General features: G+C 45.3%; 1 protein-coding gene across 4 annotated transcripts in view; it reads left to right on the top strand.

Moving 5' to 3' along the window:
• Window positions 1–19,681, top strand: part of TAF15 (TATA-box binding protein associated factor 15) — a 589,620-nt gene that overhangs the window by 207,947 nt on the left and 361,992 nt on the right. For all 4 annotated transcript variants that reach the window (XM_078679623.1, XM_078679625.1, XM_078679622.1 and 1 more), the window contains one exon: window positions 1,917–2,018. In XM_078679623.1, the coding sequence (XP_078535749.1) occupies window positions 1,917–2,018 (102 nt within the window). The remainder of the gene's footprint in view (window positions 1–1,916; window positions 2,019–19,681) is intronic.

The following is a 19,681-nucleotide window of genomic DNA, read 5'->3' as shown; positions in this document are numbered from 1 at the left end:
TGAACTGGTCAGGGAAATGTGCTTCCGCTTTTCCACCTCTCCCGCGAATTCCATTAGTGGTTCGGAAGCTCAAGCAACATTCCCTCACAGTGATCCTAGTTGCTCCCACATGGGCTCGACAACCATGGTTAACAACCCTGTTGAAACTATCAGTAGTCCCTCATCAGAAGTTACGCCTCTCCCCCAAGCTTCTCACTCAGAACCATGGAGAGATAAGGCATCCAGATCCCAGTCAACTCAACCTTGCGATCTGGCACCTGAAATCATAGTTTGGCTACCTTAATTTCCTGCCAGACTGCATGAACGTCATTAAAGAGGCTAGACGCCCTACCACAAGAGCATGCAATGCAGCAAAATGGAAAAGATTTGTAATTTATTGTACTAACAATCAAATCCATCCGCTAGATGCTTCAACTCAAAACATAATTTCCTATCTGTTACACTCGCAACGTGCTAACTTAGCATATGCGTCTATACGATTACATCTTGCCGCAGTAGCGGCTTACCTACAAAACAGACCACACTTGTCATTGTTTCGTATACCCTCTATCAAAGCCTTTATGGAAGGACTTAAAAGAATCATTCCTCCTTGACTTTGTCCTTCTTCCGTGAGGAATCTTAATATAGTCCTTCCAAGACTCATGGGCCCACCATTTAAGCCTTTGCACAAATGCGAACTACAGTTTCTGTCTTGGAAGGTAGCCTTCCTTCTAACCATCACATCTCTTAGAAGAGTTGGTGAGCTCCAGGCACTAACCATACAAGAACCATTTTTACAGATTCACCACAATAAAGTGGTTCTTAGCACTAACCCCAAATGTTTACCCAATGTAGTTTCTGCCTTTCATCTCAACCAGTCTGTGGAGTTACCCGTATTTTTTCCTCAACCAGACTCAGTAGCAGAACGTGCTCTTCACATTAGATGTGTAAAGGGCGATACTTTATTACATTGAAAGAACCAAATCTTTTAGAAAAACTAAACAACCTTGTTGCTTTTTCCCCACCACATAAAGGCAATCCCATTTCAAAAGCAGGTATTGCACGGTGGATAGTTAAGTGCATCCAAATATGCTACCTTAAGGCTAAACGCACCTTAACAATTCTCCCTAGAGGGCACTATACACGCAAGCTAGGGGCTTCTATGGCATTCTTAGGGAACATACCCTAAGATGACATCTGCAAGGCTGCAACATGGTCTACACCACACACATTCACAAAGCACTATTGTGTAGATGTGTTAGCAAAACAACAAGCTAGTGTGGGCCAGGCAGTTTTAAGAACACTATTTCAAACCACTGCAACAGATACAGGTTAGCCACTACTGGGGAGATAACTGCTGTATAGTCTATGCTAGAGCATATGATCTACAGCTCATATGCCTCGAACGGAAAATGCTACTTACCCAGTATGCATGTGTTCTTAGCATATAGAGCTGTAGATTTATATGCACCCACCCGCCTCCCCGGGTACATTTATCTGTTGCAGTATTATCTTACTTAGATACACTATACATGGACATCTTTTTTCTACTCTTACTAACTCCATCATCACCCTTACGGCAGAATAATCTGGGGGTTGGAGTCGATGCCCATGCGCACTATCACCGAAAGGAGGAGTCACCTACCTCGTGACTACAAAGACTTCTTTGAAGAAAAACAAAGTGCAAACATCCGGGACCAACACCAGATGGCGATCTATGCTAAAGCATATGAATCTACAGCTCTATATGTCAAGAACAAATGCATACTGGGTAAGTAGCATTTTCCTTTCCTTTTTCATCTTGCACCCTATTTATCTGTTTTCAGTGGTCGCAGTAAGTCACACGTGCAATTTAGTCTGGACCTATAGATTTTATTCTTGAAAAACTGTTGCTTTATATACTGCAGAATGATGACTTGTTACTCTTTCCTTGCAAGGATCATATGGTCAGCAATCAAATTATCGCCAACAACAAAATTCATCTAATCAGCAGCATTCTTATCAAGCCCAGAAGGACAGTTATAGCAATGACTCACAAGGTGAGACTAGCATTTTTAATTACCTTAATTTGGTATCTGAAGTAGTATCCAGTAAGCAAACTGGAATTTCTACAGACTCACAAGCCTCCTTGAATCACCAAATCCCTTTTCTTGATACATTTTAGTCTAAAATTAGATGTTTCTAAAAATGTGACCAGTCTATTTTATTTTCATCTTTTTCTACATCTGCTTGAAACTTTCTACACTTTAGCACTCTGAATAGACTTGAAAGGCCTGACTCTTAACTTAATAGTGCATTGTAATACTCAATGTCTGCACAGATTTGTAAGGTTAATTATTTTTTCTTCTTCTGTTTATTTACTTATAGCATTTTAGAGTAGTCAGTTGTGCATGGGCTCATTGCCCATGGAAGTGCCTGTGAGTCATAAATGGAAATTGTTGTCCCAGCAAAAATAGGTGCGATACAGTGTGAGTTGTAAAATTTCCATCAAAAATATTTCCAACTGATTGTCCAACTCAAAATTCAATTAAAAGTATTTAAATCGCTTCAATCCCTAAATTGTGAGGAACCGAAGTTTATAATGATTTTACATCGATTGTGCATAATAGGACATGCTCATTTTTTATCATCCGCACGAAGTTTTGCTTCATTAATCACGGTGATTCGGCAAAATTTCAACAAGCAGGGTATATATATATATATGTCTGACAATAAACAGCATTGATATGATTTCCTTTTCACCTGCTCCTGGTTCACCATTCATTCTTTTGTTTGCACCCTTTTACCCTGGGTGCACCATTGGTTTTCAATGTGCAGTGTTTACATGTGTCTAAAATTAAGAAACAATGGCGTGATTTCTTTTCACCCATACGTGGTTCACCATTCACTATTTTTGTTTGTATGATTTACCCTGGGTGCACCATTCTTGTGGATTAACTGTTCGTTCAGTGGGCTTGACACTTTTGACTCAGCTTCTTTTTCTTTTGGTTTTATCTTTGACACTATTGGTTGACGACTTTTTACCTCCAGTAGAGAGGCCATTATGATTACAAAGCCATGAACATTATTAATTTTGGTTGTTGGTTGGTATTCGTTTTGACCTGCTTTATAAAACTTTTTGCAGATTCATTATCTCCTGATAAAGGGCAACTCCAACCCGAAATGCATTGGGATGGGATCGTTTTCATTTGTGAATGAAACAATGAGTTCTTCTTGTTATGAATGACATAATACTATGTTGGGAAGAAGGAAGATTACCCAACACCACGATTGGATAAACTAATAAATTCATTGATTAATATGGGACGAATGTGTCAAGAGTAATTTATAATTGGATTCAGTCCCCTTATTTGAGTTCTAGAGGCAATGCAATAAGGGGGCTCTCCTCAGTGTGGGGAACGCTGCTGGTGAAGATTATAAATATGCAATCATGTTCCTTTTGAGGTCTCGTGTGACCGGACGGCTACTGTTAAACTTATGTGAGCAACACAAAGGAGCTTAAGAAGCACCGCTGAGGGCTTTGACTCCCTCTCCATATTGATCTGTCTTATTACAATATTAAATTGGGCAGGTGTTGAGCGCTTCTGCTTAAAAAACAGTTTTCATATAGCACTTTGTGGTTGGAAGGCTTATGACCCATTGAAAAGGCCTTAGTTTTGGTGAGAACCTACTGATATCGGTTAGAAGAAGCCATAGGTGCATTTTGCCTCTCCTGAAAAGTTAAAATCGAGACAGTAGGTCTGACCTGTATATTATGAAAGTGTATTTTAAAACCAATAGGCTTTTAAGGGTGTGTGAAGTAATGGTGTTTATTATATGATGTGTTTGTGCGACCTCACTGTGTAATACACTTACCAACCCCTTTAGGTTCCGTAGGTTTAGTCTGTAGAACCCTCAGCTCAACCCTGGTTATCAGTGGCCCTGAGCAGCAAGGCTTACACAGCGGAACAAGTGATAAGCATTTAAACGGCACCAAAACAATTGTAGAAGAAATCGACACTACACACAAGAAATCTAACACCAATTTATGAAATAGGTTGTATTTTTATAAGAACCAGAATAATAAATCAAAGTAATTTCACCCAACAGCGAACAAGCCTTGTCAAAATCAGCAAATTAGATACCTTGAAACGGAAACCTTTTTCAAGTTCAAGTTAGTTAAGTGTCAATGCAGTCGGTTAGAATCACTAGGTGTGACCAACTCCTATAGAGAGCTAGTCAGGGGGGGGCAGGAAGGTCCTCAAGAACAGTTACCTTCACAGGAGAAGTAGTCATTCAACAGTTACAGGAACTTTAGCTGCATTACAATTGATTCCTTTGGAGTGTTCGTGATGCATGGTATGAATGATGCTGAAGATGCTTTAAGGATTCTATGGATGCGACATGGTTGATGCTGAGGGGGACCTGGTTGCAGGGTCGATTTTCCGGAAAGTCCTCTCTGATCTGGCGGAAGTCAAGTTGCCACTAGACTACCAGTAGCCAGCTGTCGCAGTCACAGGCCAATCCTTCCTGGGTCAATAACTTTCCTTCTGAGGCTTCAAGCAACTCGCCCATGGCACTCAGGCTCCGCAAACTTGGGTGCAACTCTGTGCGTTGGGTCTTAGTCCTTGGGCTGCATGGCAGTTTGAAGACTTTGGGCTGCCAAGTTTCCCCTGTAGGCTTATACAGTTGTTGTGTCCCCATGCTCACGATCAGGAGGACAGTCAGCTTGCCCTTGAAGTTCCGTTGGCTTCACTGGGCACCGGAGACAGCTCCTCCCTTAGGCAGGCAGGCACAGTCTCTCTTTTTGCTAGCCTCCAGGTGCAGCAAGTGCAGTCTATAGTGGTGCAGGCTCTCTTTGCTGGTCCCTCGGTGCAGCATTGCAGTCCTTCTTCTGCCCTTCTTCCAAGTAGATCAAGATCTGAAGTCTGGGTGCTTTGTGCTTGCAAAGTGCACTCATGGCAGGATGCGGTTGATAGCCAATGGGCTACCAGGTTTCCCCCTGCCTAGTGACCACTTCCTGTGAAGTGTGGCATCTGGCTATCCCAGAAAGCACCATTCTGCCCACTCCCAAGATTGCAGTACACTCCTCCTACTGAATAGATCTCTCTAGCCCACCCCGTGTGTGGCTACCGCAGGGCTACTCTCCCCTTGCGAAACTGGTTTGGCAACTGGTTTCCCCTCTCTGCCTTCTGTGCCAGCCTGTCTACCTCAACAATGGAGCAGCCCTCCCCCCTAGCGCTACACTTCTGGCCTACAAAGGTTGCTCCACCTTTGAAGCCTGCCCTTTGGGGGTTAACACCCAAGTGTCGTCCTGCAGGAGGTAGGTAATACCTTCCTGGGCCGCAGTTTCTCATCGTTCTCCTTCCTGGGAGTCATTAGCACGTCTCTGGGAGGATAGAAAACTGTCTTGTGGAACTGGCTCCATGTATACTCGGGAAGGCACAAGAGTTTTAAAGGCAGCAAAGTGGCAGCTTTGTTAAATCTGCACACTGCAACTAGACACATTACTTTCGACTTGAGATACAAGTTGGTCCTAATTTAATGAGTTGTTTGATACCTTGGAGTGCCCACTGTGGTTGCACCTTTCAGGAGTCTGCCCAGCTGAGGGGTCAGCGTGTTACTCTGTACTCACCAATTGAGTAACCAAGTCTTTACACAGTAAAAACTGTTGTTTTGTGTGTTTCAATGTCAGAAAATGTGAAGTACCTGTCCTGCCTGTGTCATATGACATAACGTGTAATTCTAAAGCACATGTTCACCCAGGGGTATCTTGGCGCTGAATGACAGATGTTTGTTACCCAACTCAATGGAACTCATCTAATGGACCTCAAAAGGATGAACGGCTAAGTGGACCCGCCGGGATTTCAACCTGTGACCATGAGGGTGAACACAGTCCCCTACAGTGGGCACATTAATCCACTAAGCCACCAGACCCAGACATATGTTGCACCCTGCCTTTTGTGGTAGGTAGGCCTGCCAAAGGGGCAACTTACACACCTGTCCAGGGGAATTGGTGGCTTTGCCATTGCTGTCAATAGCGAAGTCAGGCTTGCAGTGCACGACTGCTCTACCGGTCTACGGTGGCGGAATGGGGTACTTGCTTTACTTAGGCGACCTGAAGAGTGGCACAGTCAGTCCTGCAAGCTTTGGAGCACCCCATCTAACTTAAAGGGTTACCTGGAACCCAGGGCATGTAAGGGACTTACAGGAAAGTTAACCATTTCCTATTGGGGATAGCGAATTCGACATACACTTTAGGGCCAGTGAACTGGCTCTGAGGTCTGGTTAGCAGGCTCTGAGTCGAAAAACCAGCAGCATCATTCGAAAACCTTGGGGGCAAACCTACAAAAAGTACCATTTTCTTTCAGGGTGAATTGTTAATACACTATTTTAACACTGATAGATGGGCATTTTGTTACATGGAATTGTACCCTAACAGGCAAAGGTTTGGGGTTGGTTACTTCCTCTTACAAACCAGTGAGGTAAAATAATAATCTGATAGAGACTTCTAGGAACAGATTCCTTACTGTGGAAAATTCCCTAGGCATCAGGCTTGATCCAGAATTTTTGAGCAATCCTCTTGCCGGTAAGTGGCATCATTCGGCTCTGCGTGGCATCGTCGTGCCAAAAATTTCAAGGAAGAGGTGCGTATAAAAGCGCACCACAGTGACCAGACCTCATTTCCTTCTTTTTCGTGTCATCCGCGCATATCCGAACATGCTCCCTTCAGTCGTTTTCTGACAGAATTTTTTCAACTTTTTGTCGAGTTTGTCTAGTGGCCCTTTTTTTAAAAACGTTTTTAGACTGCGCCCCTAAGAAACCAACCGGTTTCAAGCAGTGCTTAATTTGTAAAATATTAATTGCCAGGACTCTGACCAGGAGACCAATGCACCTTACACCACCCATCGCCTCGTCATCGCTGCCAAAACAACTATTAACCATCTCTCTCACATGTAAATGCGACAGTTCAGATTATTACAGGTCCCCAAAGCTAAAGGAATGGCTGAGGAGGCAGGTATTGGTGGTTTTTTAACTGATATTGTTTTCCTAAACAACTGTTATACTGCTCAGCTCTAAATTACATGAGCAGCGCCACCTTGTAGCTGACTGCCCTAAGTGTGGTGTTGACAATTATGTGCTGGTGCCGAGCACCAGACATCAATTAAGTGCCGGTGCTCAGCACCGGAAAGCTCTGGCTCAAATTAAGCACTGGTTTCAAGCCTATTGGTGCCTATCTCAGGCAAACGTCTGTGACAGACCTCCACGTGGTGTGTCCGTGATGCCTGGAATTGGACCACAACTCCACAGCCTGTGCAGATTGTAGGACCATGAATCTTAAGGCCATCCGTGACCAGGCCATGAAGTTTCTGGCCACTCAGCACACGACTCAATACTGCTCCAAGTCCCATTGGCGAGGGATGTATTGGACCGCTCCTGGAGTTGCCACATAGATCATCATTGTAATCCCAGACTTACTCCAGTATTGGAACTTTCATAGATTCCCATAGCTTGTATCATTCCCCATCGTCGAAATGGGAGCCTCGGTAAATAAAAAATACCATAGCAGTGGGTACAAAAGAGAAAGAAAGGCCTAGGGCTCATCTCATTTTGTAGCATATCCACCTCTTTTTGTAAAAGAGACCGAAAACATTCAACAACCAATTCGATTAGCCTCACCCCCTAGAACCCTCCTGAGAGAGCCTCAGAGCCTTAGATTTTCTACTGCACGTTGTGCTAAGGGAGTCTCCACTGAGCTCTGCTCAGATTTCTCTACAACTTTTGGATTTCAATTATATTCTCTTCAGGGTGTCAGATAAGGAAGAGAAAGCTTTATTTAAGGCCTGTGCTACTTGTTCTTAAAAAAGGCTTTATATTGAAGACAAGCATAAGGACTGCATTTATTGCTTTTACCCTGAACACAAGGCCACTGATTGTAAAATCTGCAGGACCTTCTCTACCAAGACTCTGAGAGACAGGGAAGGACGACTTTTGACCTGGTTACAGAAGATGAAGTCACGGAAAGAGGTAATTTCTAGTGACAGGGAATCTTCTTTCTCAACTACATCTTCTAGGACGTCTAAAAAGAGGGGTAGGTCTTCCCCTTCAACGTCAACTGAACCTCCTGCTAAAGCCTCTCTAAAGACCTCTGATAGGTTTGACAGGCCCAGTCCCAAAAAATCTCCTCACCGAGGTGTAAAGGAGAGGGAGGGACTTGTTCCTGAGGTACTTTCGGCCCAGAAGGTGAGCCATGGACCTTCTTCTGCCTCTCCTCCAACTGAAAAGGCAAAACATTTAAAAAAAACAACATCTGTACCTCAAGAGGGAAAATCGTAGAAGAAAACCCGTTCGTCGACGACTACATCATCAGGTACGTCAACAACGACAGCTAAAATTCACCAGACGTCGATTTCAGCTCCGTCAACGGTCCTGACGTCGAGAGCGGCGACGACAACTTCGACGATGACTTCGTCGACGCTGCAGGTTTCTGTCAAAGTGTTGTCGACCATGTTAACAACCTTGACGTCGATGGGGATGACGCCGACGATGGTGTCGACGAAGACAACGTCGCCGATGATGTCAATGACACCGGCTACGATGGTACTGACGTCGAGCTCGTCGACGGTACCGTTGACGATCAGTCCATCGTCGTCGACGATCCTTTCTCCGGGGACGATTCCTTTGATGACGACATCGTGGACGACTCCGTCGAAAAATAAAAAAGTCAACATCTCTATTAAAAGAAGCCAAATTACACCGGATATGACATCTCCGCGGAGGGTGACACCATTTCCTCCATCATTGCTTTTGGACGAAGAGTACTCAGAGGAGGAAGAAGGTCCTTATGGGGATTCGTACAGTCCATCTCAGCTCCAGGTGAAATACCAGGACTCAGATTCTGATGATTACTTCATAGAACAACAACGATTCCCTCCTCGGGATAGACCTCAAGAACAATCACATCAAGGTATGGTGGCCATGCCGTCTTCTTTTATAAGTGACTTGCAGATCATGTTGTTGGATTATTAGAGGAGATTTCCATCTCAGGCCTCTGAATCCATGCAATCGCCACCACCGCCACCACCTCCGTCTACTTCTATGGCTCAACCGCCGTAACCGGAACCTTTGGAGGAACGGCAGAATATCATCACGGGCAGGATGATGAAGATTCATCAGATGATGACTGGAATGTAGAACATGTCCCGGATCCAGATAGGGAATGGGACGAATATATCATTCCAGATCCTGCTTCACCATCACCGGATCCTATGCATTCTCCTCCAGCAGACATCCGAGGTTTCCATAACCTTATGGAGAGAGCTTCAAAGAGGTTTAGCCTTCCCATTCCGATAGTACAATCAGACTATTTTCTCTATGATTTTAAGGAGCCTTATAGAAAATCCATCCGTTCTATCCCCATTGTAGAACACGTATGAAGTGAAGGAATAAAGGTGATGCAGTCTCCAGCTACCGTCAATCCTATTCTACCGCGACTGGAGAAGAAATGTAAGGCTCCTGATGATAGTCCCGCTTGCCTGGTTGGTCAACCGAAGCCGGACTCTGTTATCTCTCAGGCGGCTCAAATAAAGTCAATCTGCACCCCTTACCACACCACCGGATAAGGAGGGCAGGCGCCTTGGCAATGTGCCCAAGAGGTTTTCATCTATGTCCAGCCTCCTTGTTAGAGCCTCCAATGCACTTGCAATTTTGAGACGATATGATCGCCAAATGTGGTGCGATTTGTCTCCATTTATGGATCAACTGCCAGACAGTTCTTAGGCTGACGCGAAGAAGGTCCTTGAGGAGGGAGACCGATTTTCCTCAGAAATTATCGATTGTGCGATGGACATTCCCATAAATGTTTTCGTGCCTTGGCAGGTTCGGCTGTCCTAAGACGACAAGGCTGGCTTCAGGCTACCTGGTTTCTCCCCCAGGTACAAACTACAATTTTGGATTTGCCATTTGATGGACACATGCTTTTTGGCAAGCATATAGACTACGCTCTACAAGACATCAAGAAGGACACAGAAACGGCAAGATCCTTGGGAACATTACAATGTCGCAAAGTGCCTTTCCGAGGGGTAAGAGGAAAAGGTTTTTCTACCTACAGAGGAGGATACCAACAACGCTACTCCTATTCACAATCTTCGCAATCATACAAACCTCAGTACTCTCAATGCCAAGGCCAGTCGGCGTCTTTCTCTCGCCAACCTTCAAGAGGTCGACAGGGGCGTCAGGGGAGAGATTCCTCCAAACACCAATAGCGGCTTCTCGGCTCTGTCTACTGTTCCTTCACCCCTGGTAACATCAGTGGGGGGCAGGATATCACAGTGTCTCTGCAGCTGGAAGATCATAACATCAGATCGGTGGGTCCTCAATATCATCCGGTTTGGCCACACATTAGAGTTTCAAAACCTCCCACCTTTCAGAGCCCCTCGCGCCACTGAATCAAAACTTCTACATCTTCTACGTCTCGAAGCTCATCAACTGCTCATCAAAGGAGCGATAGAGCCAGTACCTCTATCTCAACGAGGAGAAGGGTTCTATTCCAGGTTTTTCCTGGATTCGCAAGACAGAAGAGAAATGACGCCCAATCTTAGACCTGAGGGAGCTCAACACCTATCTCATAAAACTGTTGTTTCCGATGGTATCCCTTCACAATATTTTGCGCCTTCTGAATCCAGGAGATTACATGGCGACTCTGGATCTCGAGGACGCATACTTCCACGTTCCGATCCACCCAGCTCACAGGAGATTTTTACGCTTCACAGTAGCCAAGAGCCACTGTCAATTCAAAGTCCTGCCTTTCGGACTCAGATCCGCTCAGCGGATATTCACAAAGGTATTGGCCCCGGTGGCAGCGTTTCTCAGAAAGCAGTCTCTACAGGTTTTTCCCTACCTAGACGACTGGTTGATAAAAGCTCCATCTTCTCAAGCAACTGCAAAAGCAGTCAAAAGTTGCATTCAGCATTTCAATCATCTGGGTCTTCAACTCATCCAGGTCTGCCAAATTTCTAGTGTCCATTCTGGATACGAGGTGCTGCAAAGCTTTTCCATCAGAGGAAAGACCGAAAAAGTTGATTCTTTCTGCCCGTCAATTGCAAAAAAGACAATCTCTGTTGGTCCGTCTACAAGTCTCTCCTAGGATCGATTTCATCCTGCATACCCTTAATTCCGCATTGCAGACTGTGTATGCACCCTTTGCAGGAACAGCTGGACATGCAATGGTGCCAGGCAGAAGGCAGGTTCAACGACAAGTTAATGGTCACTCCTCTTATGAGAAAAGCAGCCAATTGGTGGACGATCAAAGACAATATCTCAAAAGGTCTCACTTTCAAGATTGCTCCATCTCCTTTAATTCTGACCACGGATGCCTCGCTGCAATGCTAAGCTGTTTTGCAAGACCTACAAGTGAGCGATCACTGGACACCCGAACAGCATACTCTCCACATCAATCTTCTGGAGCTCAAGGCAATTCGTGTGGCTTTGCAGGCTTTCCTTCCGAGGATTCAGAACTCCACCGTCCTGGGCCGTACGGATAACACGACGGCCATGCATTACGTGAACAAACAAGGCAGACAGAGATCTCAACTTCTTTCAAAAGAGGCCCAGGAGATCTGGGAATGGGCAATTCTTCAAAAAATCTCTCTCTCAGCAGAAGATTTACCAGGTACCCTCAACACGACAGCAGATGCATTGAGTCGTCTGAAATCGGTCTGTCACGAGTGGGAACTGGATCAGGACACTCTCGACTGGGTCTTCACACGTTGGGGCACTCCGCCCATAGACCTATTCGCTACCCCAGAAAACAGGAAATGCCGGTTCTATGCAAGCAGGGATCACCATCGCGGCTAGTTGGGGAATGCTCTTTCGATGGCCTGGTCAGGCGCATTTGTTTACGCCTTTCCTCCAATTCCCCTAATTCCAAGGCTTCTCAGGAAACTCAAGACAGAACCCTGCACAATGATTTTAATTGCACTGGTGTGGCCCTGCCAATTCTGGTTCACAGAGCTTCTCCTGCTCTCTCAGGATCAGCCTTTACACCTACGTCCCATTCCATCTCTATTGACAATGTCCCAAGGTCAGGTGGTGCACCCAGATCCGAGCTCTCTCCAGTTCACAGCGTGGCTCCTGAGCTCCGAGAATTCCAGAGTTTGAATATCCCTCAGGAGTGTAAAGAGATTTTAACTCAAGCCTGCGCACCAAGTACAAAACCTATTGCGCGAAATAGAAACGCTTCTGCTTATGGTGCCACCGAGAGAACCTCCATCCGTTCTCTGCTGCTCCTCATCAGATATTGCCTTACATTCTATCTCTGGCTAAGTCAGGCCTGGCACATACCTCCATCAAGGTACACCTGGCAGCTATTTCTAGATTCAGGCGGACAGCCTCTGGTCCTTCTCTCTGGTCCGCTAGGATTGTCAAACAATTCCTGAAAGGTCTTTTTAGTTTTTTCCCTCCAGTTTGGCCTCCGCCTCCAATATGGCAACTCAACTTGATTCTGACTCATCTCATGAGACCTCCGTTTGAACGTATTCATAGAGTGGATCTGAAGTTTCTATCATGGAAGGTGGCCCTCCTTTTAGCCTTGACGTCAGCTAGGAGGGTTGGGGAACTGCAAGCTCTCACCATTAGGGAACCTTTTTTACAGTTCAAAAACGACCCTCTAATTCCATTTGAACCAACCTGTAGTTTTAAATCTTTTTTCCCTCGACCTACGACTCCACGAGAAAGGTCTCTTCATTCCTTGGATGTCCAGAGAGGTCTGAAATGTCATCTTGAACGCACAAACGGTTTCAGTAAATCTTCACAACCCTTTGTTGCTTTTAGTGCTCCTCGAAAAGGTTTTCCTCTTTCAAAACAAGGAATCTCACGTTGGATTTCAAGTGTAATTCACTATTGCCACCAATCGGCGGGTAAGGCGCTAGAAAGACATGTACGAGCTCAGTCCACGAGATCAGTTTCATCTTCGAATGCTGGGGTTAATATCAAGGACATTTGTAGGGCGGCTACATGGAGCAGTGCCCACACTTTCACAAAGCACTACTGCTTGGACTCTTCCACAAGAAGTGAGGCGGCAGTCGGACAAGCAGTCATGAGTAATCTTTTCCAATGAGCGGTGAGCTTTCCCTCTACCCATTTTGTATCTGATAATGTTTACTGACTACTGTTTGAATGTCTGTTTACTTCTTATGAAAGTATGGATACTGAGATATTTCAATATTTATGTCACAAAATGTGCTTTATTGCTTTACTGCTAGCTACTCTGATACAAGCTATGGGAATCTATGAAAGTTCCAATACTGGAGTAAGAAAACAAGTTACTTACCTGTTACTTTGGTTCTCCAATATTGTTAACTTTCATAGATTCTCATGCGCCCACCCTCTTCCCCTGGGAAAGCTCAGCCTTCAGCAAATGTGTTTACTGTTACACAACGGCTACGAAAATCTGAGGCTCTCTCAGGAGGGTTCTAGGGGGTGAGGCTAATCTGATTGGTTGTTGCATGTTTTTGGTCTCTTTTACAAAAAGAGGTGGATATGCTACAAAATGAGATGAGGCCTAGGACTTTCTTTTTCTTTTGTACCTACTGCTATGGTAAGTTTTATTTACCGAGGCTCCCATTCTGACGACGGGGAATGATACAAGTTATGGGAATCTATGAAAGTTACCAATACTGGAGAACCAAAGTTACAGGTAAGTAACTTGTTTTCTTCTTCAGGAGTCCCACAAGAAATCCAAGAAGTCGAATCACTTTAACTTCTCTGCATTGATACCATTCATTGGACGACACGATGGAACCTTATCCCAAATCCAGGCCCCTGTGGATCCGCGTCTGACACTGTCTGCTCCGTGCTACCCCACCTTTTCCGGAGCAACCACCGCCCAACTTCGTGAATTTTATGACTTCATGAGCCTCATTTTTGGGTGGACGGACCCCTCTACAGCACCTTTGGGCCCCAAGTGTTCGGCAGTTACTTTGACTGGGACGCCACCAGCATGTCTGCCCCTCGGTGCCAACGGGCCTTCATTATCCATTGGTAGATCTAGATTGCCCCGGGTGTAATTTGACAACCTCCTCCGGCGACCGGTCCAGTAGCGGTGTTCATGGTGCTGCTGACTCCCTCCGGTCGAGAAAGCAAAAGACACACAATTGAAGGACGGAATGCAGAACAAATCAAAACATTCACCCCCAGTCTAGAGATCTGGGTTAAATCCATCATTCTTTTGCTCACCATGCCACCCCAGTTTAAACCTGGCCATATGCAAATACGTCTTGACCCTGTGCCTCATGGGAACAGTCCAGCTCGAACTGTCAAGCCAGGTCCTCCCTGGACCGGAAACAAGCATCCTAGGACCGATATCGGGGTTTCACCCCTCTTCAGCCAGGGTAGCTTGATTCGTCGAGAAAGCAAAAGACACCCAATTGATGGACGGAATACAGAACAAACCAAAACATTCACCCCCAGTGAGAGATCTGGGTTAAATCTATAATTCTTTTGCTCACCATGCCACCCCAGTTTAGACCTGGCCATATGTGGGCTGAAAGCCCGAAACCGGTCCTAGGATACTTGTTTCCAGTCCAGGGAGGACCTGGCCTGGCAGTTCGTGCTGGACTGTTCCCATTGGGCGCAGGGTCAAGATTGATTTGCATATGGCTGAGTCCAAACTGGAATGGCATGGTGAGCAAAAAAACAATGGATTTAGGCCCAGATCTCTGTACTGGGGTGAATGTATGACATTGTTCTGCATTCTGTCCATCAATTGTTCTTTTTGCATTTGTCACCCCGAGTGGTACGGGTATGCTCAGACGTGAGTCCCATGCTCTCCATGCCACTGAAGTCAAGCTATCCTGGCTGATGAGGGCTGATAGCCCGAAACCGGTCCTAGGATGCTTGTTTACAGTCCAGGGAGGACCTGGCCTGGCAGTTCGGTCCCCTTGGACGCAGAGTCGAGACTGATTTACCTATGGCTGGATCCAAACTGGAATGGCATGGTGAGCAAAAAAACGATGGATTTAGGCCCAGATCTATGTACTGGGGTGTAGTGTAGTTCCTATATTCCCAATAGGCTCTGCGCATTGGGAAAATATACACTATAGATTTGACAAAGGACTGAGGTCAGTATGTCTCTATCGAGTACATTAAACTGTATTGTGTGTGTGCCAACTAACTCAGAGGTCACTAGAAACTTTCTCGAATAAACAAGAAGGGATTAGTCTCTGACAACCGCATAAACATGACAACTTTGTTTCCCCTAGAACCGGACCAATATCTTCAGAGTCGTGGAAACAATAGATAACTATTTGACTCAGTCAATCGTGCTTGCTTCATTTTTACAGAGTGTTGCACAGAAATAGAGAGACGGGCGTTTCAATAAAAGGGTTTATTGAACAGTCTTCTTTCTCATGCAAGAGAGGTGAACTGCTACAATCATTAGACAGAATGCGAAGTATAATGCGTACAGCGTGAACAGTAATTTAAAATAATACTGTACTAGCATGGTCTGTTGCTATGACATATATAAAAATACATACATAAATATCACAGGCTAAAATACTCAACTGGTGCTTCTAAAATACGCCTACCCCAATATACCTAACCTAGGTCTAGTACAAGGGAAGAAGTAGGTGCTGTCTATAACTATAGTTTAGTTCTGCCAAGAATTGCCAAAGGTTTCTCTAGGTTCTAATCAGCTCCATACCTTAGAATGAGAGAGGTCGGTATCTCTTTCACGGGACTCGATTCAGCAGCGCCAACCCCATTGTGATTCCCGACTCCGATACAGAGCTGGACCTGCTTTGTTCGACGTTCTTTGCAGCGCCGACTTGGCCCAATTTTCCTTAAATGCCATCGGAGAAACACTGCATGCTTATTGGGCTGTTATTCCCACACTGTGTGGGATACAGTTGTGCAAGTGCTGTCTATGGTCTCGGAGGAGGCCAATCCCTATTCTCCCAAGCTATTGCTGAACCCCAGCGCCGGGATAACTCTGGGGTGAAGAGCAGCACTTAATAAATAACTAATTGAGCGATTGATTGAGAGATGCTGCAAAGCTCACAATCGGATGCAAACTGGTTATGACTGACTGGTTGGCAGAGCCATGGCTTCCATTGTGGCTCTCCAGAGTTATAACTGGCTGGAGACATCTGGCTGATGATACTAGCTTTTTTGGCAAGAAGGTGGATTTGGTGCTTGAGTGTTCAAAGACAGCATGGCCACTGCCATTTACTGCCACAGTGAGGCTGCTACAATATGAAACCATCTTTAGTTTGCCCTCCAGAGGGTGACAAGATTCAGCTCCACCTGCTCCATGGTGGGAAATCACTTTGACAAATTGACAGTTCAGATAGTCCAGCAGGGCTACGGCCTACCTTTCCAATAGACCCCACCAATGTGACCACCATCCAATGATTTCGCTGCCAGAGGACCTCTTTCTCACTTGCAGCAGTACGTATTAGCTCTTCTGGCCAAAAGAGCTATTGAGAGGGTGCCGGTATCAGTAGTATCAGTAGTAGGCCTTGGTTGCTATTCCTTCTACTTTCTGGTGTCGAAAAATAATGGAGGCCTTAATCCTATCCAAGAACTGCGCCCTCAACTACATCCTGAAAAAGGAAAAAGGAAAGATAGCCCCTTTTGCTCAGGTACTGTCTACCCTAAATCCTGGAAAGTGGATGGTAGCGCTGTACTTGCAGGACCCCTACTTCCATATCCCGCCCTACCTTCCCACAGGCGTTACCTGCAGTTCATGGTTGGCAAGGAGCATTTGCAGTTCTCTGTGCTCGCCTTTGGCCTTACTAGCTCACCTCGGCTGTTCACCAAAGTGATGTCGGTGGTTGCAACACATCACAGGGCTGCAGTCTTCCTCTCTCTTGATGACTGGCTGTTGACGGCGGGATCGCCCCAGGCAGTTATCTCCCACCTCCATACTACGGTGGACCTTCTGCATTTGCGGAGGTTCACTAACAACGTGCCGTAGTCACACCTGACTCCTTCTCAGGCGCCCCCTTTCATCAGACCTATTCTGGATATAGTACATGTTCAGGCTTTCCCTCCAGAACAGCGAGTCCAAGATATCTGGGCTATGATTATGTAATTCCAGCCTCTTTCCTGGATTTCAGCAAGATGAACTCTGAGACTGTTGGGTCTTATAGCCTCCTACAGCCTTCTGGAAAAACATGCCTCTGCAGTGAGATCTGAAGCATCAGGGCGACCCCTCCGACCAAGTCCAGGTAACGAAGGGAACTGCAAAAGACCTGCAGTCATCACTGCAGCTCACTCCGGCTAACAAACCACGATTGGGTCAGTGGCAGACCCCTCTTTCTTCCCCATCCATATTTCAAAGTAGTGACAGATGTGCACTTCTGTGTTGGGGCAGCCATGTAGGAGAGTTTGGGACCAGATGACTCTGGAGTGATTCCCATGACATTGAAAGCTTTCCTTCCTTCAAGGGAAGGCTTGTTCAGGTGTTTACGGATAATAGCAGCACCATGTGTATATTGCAACAAGCAGGGCGGGGTGGGGTCGTGAACCCTATGTCAAGAGGCCCTGCTCCTCTGGACTTGGCTGGAACGTCAAGACATATTCCTGGTGGTTAAACATCTTGAAGGCTTAAAATGCCAGAGCAGTCTAACTTGGCAGTATATGCCTTGTGAATCATGAATAGCTTCTCCATTTAGAGGTGGTGCAAGAACCCTTCCAAGATTGGGAAGAACCTTAGTTAAATCTATTTGCTATTGACAAGAACCAGCAATGTCAGCAGCTCTGTGTGCTGGAGTTTCCAAAGCGGCTCTTGCTTGGCAAAATAGTTAGGGCCATATGTAGGTGGCCCAATACCGGTCAGTAAGAGTGAAATTCGTTACATTTCACCGTTACCGACCGGTATTTAGGCATTTGAGATGTAGGGAGGATTCGGTATTAAGGAATCGGTAAATACCTATTCCTTAATACCGATTCCTTATGGCCTTGCATTTAAGGAATCGGTAATACCGATTCCTTAAATGCAATGTAGGTAGCACTTAAAACAGTGCACTTCAGCCTTAAGGAATCACTATTTACCACCAACTCTTATTTGGTGGTAAATAGCGATTTCCTTTCAATAAGCACTTTTTTGCTTTTTGAAGTGTGCCATGTGGCACACATCCATGCCCTTAGGGCATGTATGTGCGCCACACGTGCATACATGTACATTTCAGGGGTGCCAGAGAGTGTCCTTTGGACACCCTGGTACCCTTGAAATACCTCCCACGATTACCGAATCGGTAATACTGATTCGGTAATACCAAATTTCTTCGCATTCATTCCTATGGGCCTCCAGCCCATAGGAATGAATGGGTAGGTGACTCATTATTACCGAATCGGTATTACCGATTCGGTAATAAGGAATATTAACGATTCGATATTTTTTACTGAATTATTCCCTACATATGAAATACCGATTCCTAAATACCGAATCGGTAAAATTCGGTATTTAGGAATCGGTATTTCCAAGTTACCTACATATGGACCTTAGTCTCTATTGGAGCACAGAACTCCTGTAACGCTTTCCACTGACACCACTCATGACCAGAGTTCGTCAGAAGACCAGGAATGACCAAGTTATCTTAGCGGCTCTCAATTGGGAAAGGATAATATTTTATTCTAAACTCCTGTGCATTAGCATCTGTTCTCCGACCAGGCTGCCCCGCCGGGAAGATCTCCTGCTGCAACAGCAGGGTAGCTTCTCGCACCCGAATCTGCATACTCTTCATCTACATGCATAGAGATTGAGCGGTGACGGTTGAGAGTATTTGACCTCCCTCCTGCAGTCTATGATGTCATTCTGGCAGCCAGGCATCCTTCCACCAAAACCATTTACGCCTGCTGATAGGATACGTTTAGGGCTTGGTGTGCTTCAAAATGTTTGATCCTCCGTTTGCAACATTGTCTAAAGTTTTGTTGTTTGCTTTGTCCCCTCCTTTTCCCTCACCTTCTTTGGCTCTTTTCTTCAAAGGTTTACAACATATGCTCCTCCTATGCCTTTCAAAATGCCCCAATGGGATCTTAATTTATTCCTCATCTTCGTCATCTGATCACCATTTGAACCCTTGCACGGCTGCTCTCTGAGACTGTTGACCATCAAAACATCCTTCTTGTGGCTATAACATCTGCCAGGATGGTTAGAAAATAGCAGGTGCTCTCGCCTCACTACCCCGTCCCCCCAAAATACACAACTTTTTTACCTTAGTGCCTCTTTCTTTTCACGTCAGGCGGAACATCATACTGCCTACTTTCTTACTTTCTATCCCTTGTTCTATTAGCTACTGCTTCCTATTGGCCTTATTTTACTACAAGATAAAATAAAGCATTTCTGTTGTAAACATCTCAGTTAACATCCTCCAGTTAGTGATCTTATTTTCTAGGCAGATGTCAACTTGGACCTAACACACTGATTCAATAGAGTCTTTACTTTGGTCCCTTGACATATAAAACACCCTTTTGGTGTCTGTTGGTATAAGCAAGAATGCTAGTTGTCCTGTCCACTTTATTTTACAGTAAAATGGTACTTAGAACTGTCATCTCTTTTTGACAGAATTTTACCTTAACCAGAAAGTGTTTCAGGTTTCAATCTGTACCCTGTATCTCTTCAGTTGAGGAGACTCCTCTCCAACAGAAAATGTCCAAGGCCCTCTAATTCAGAAGTCTAAGGCACCTCATTTTACTAAAAGTGGGTGTGCTCCAGGGG

The sequence above is a fragment of the Lissotriton helveticus genome, chromosome 3_1, assembly GCF_964261635.1.
Source record: "Lissotriton helveticus chromosome 3_1, aLisHel1.1, whole genome shotgun sequence".
In the NCBI taxonomy this organism is placed as follows: domain Eukaryota; kingdom Metazoa; phylum Chordata; class Amphibia; order Caudata; family Salamandridae; genus Lissotriton; species Lissotriton helveticus.
The sequence above is the reverse complement of the archived record's forward strand: the minus strand, read 5'-3'. Positions and strand labels throughout refer to the sequence as shown.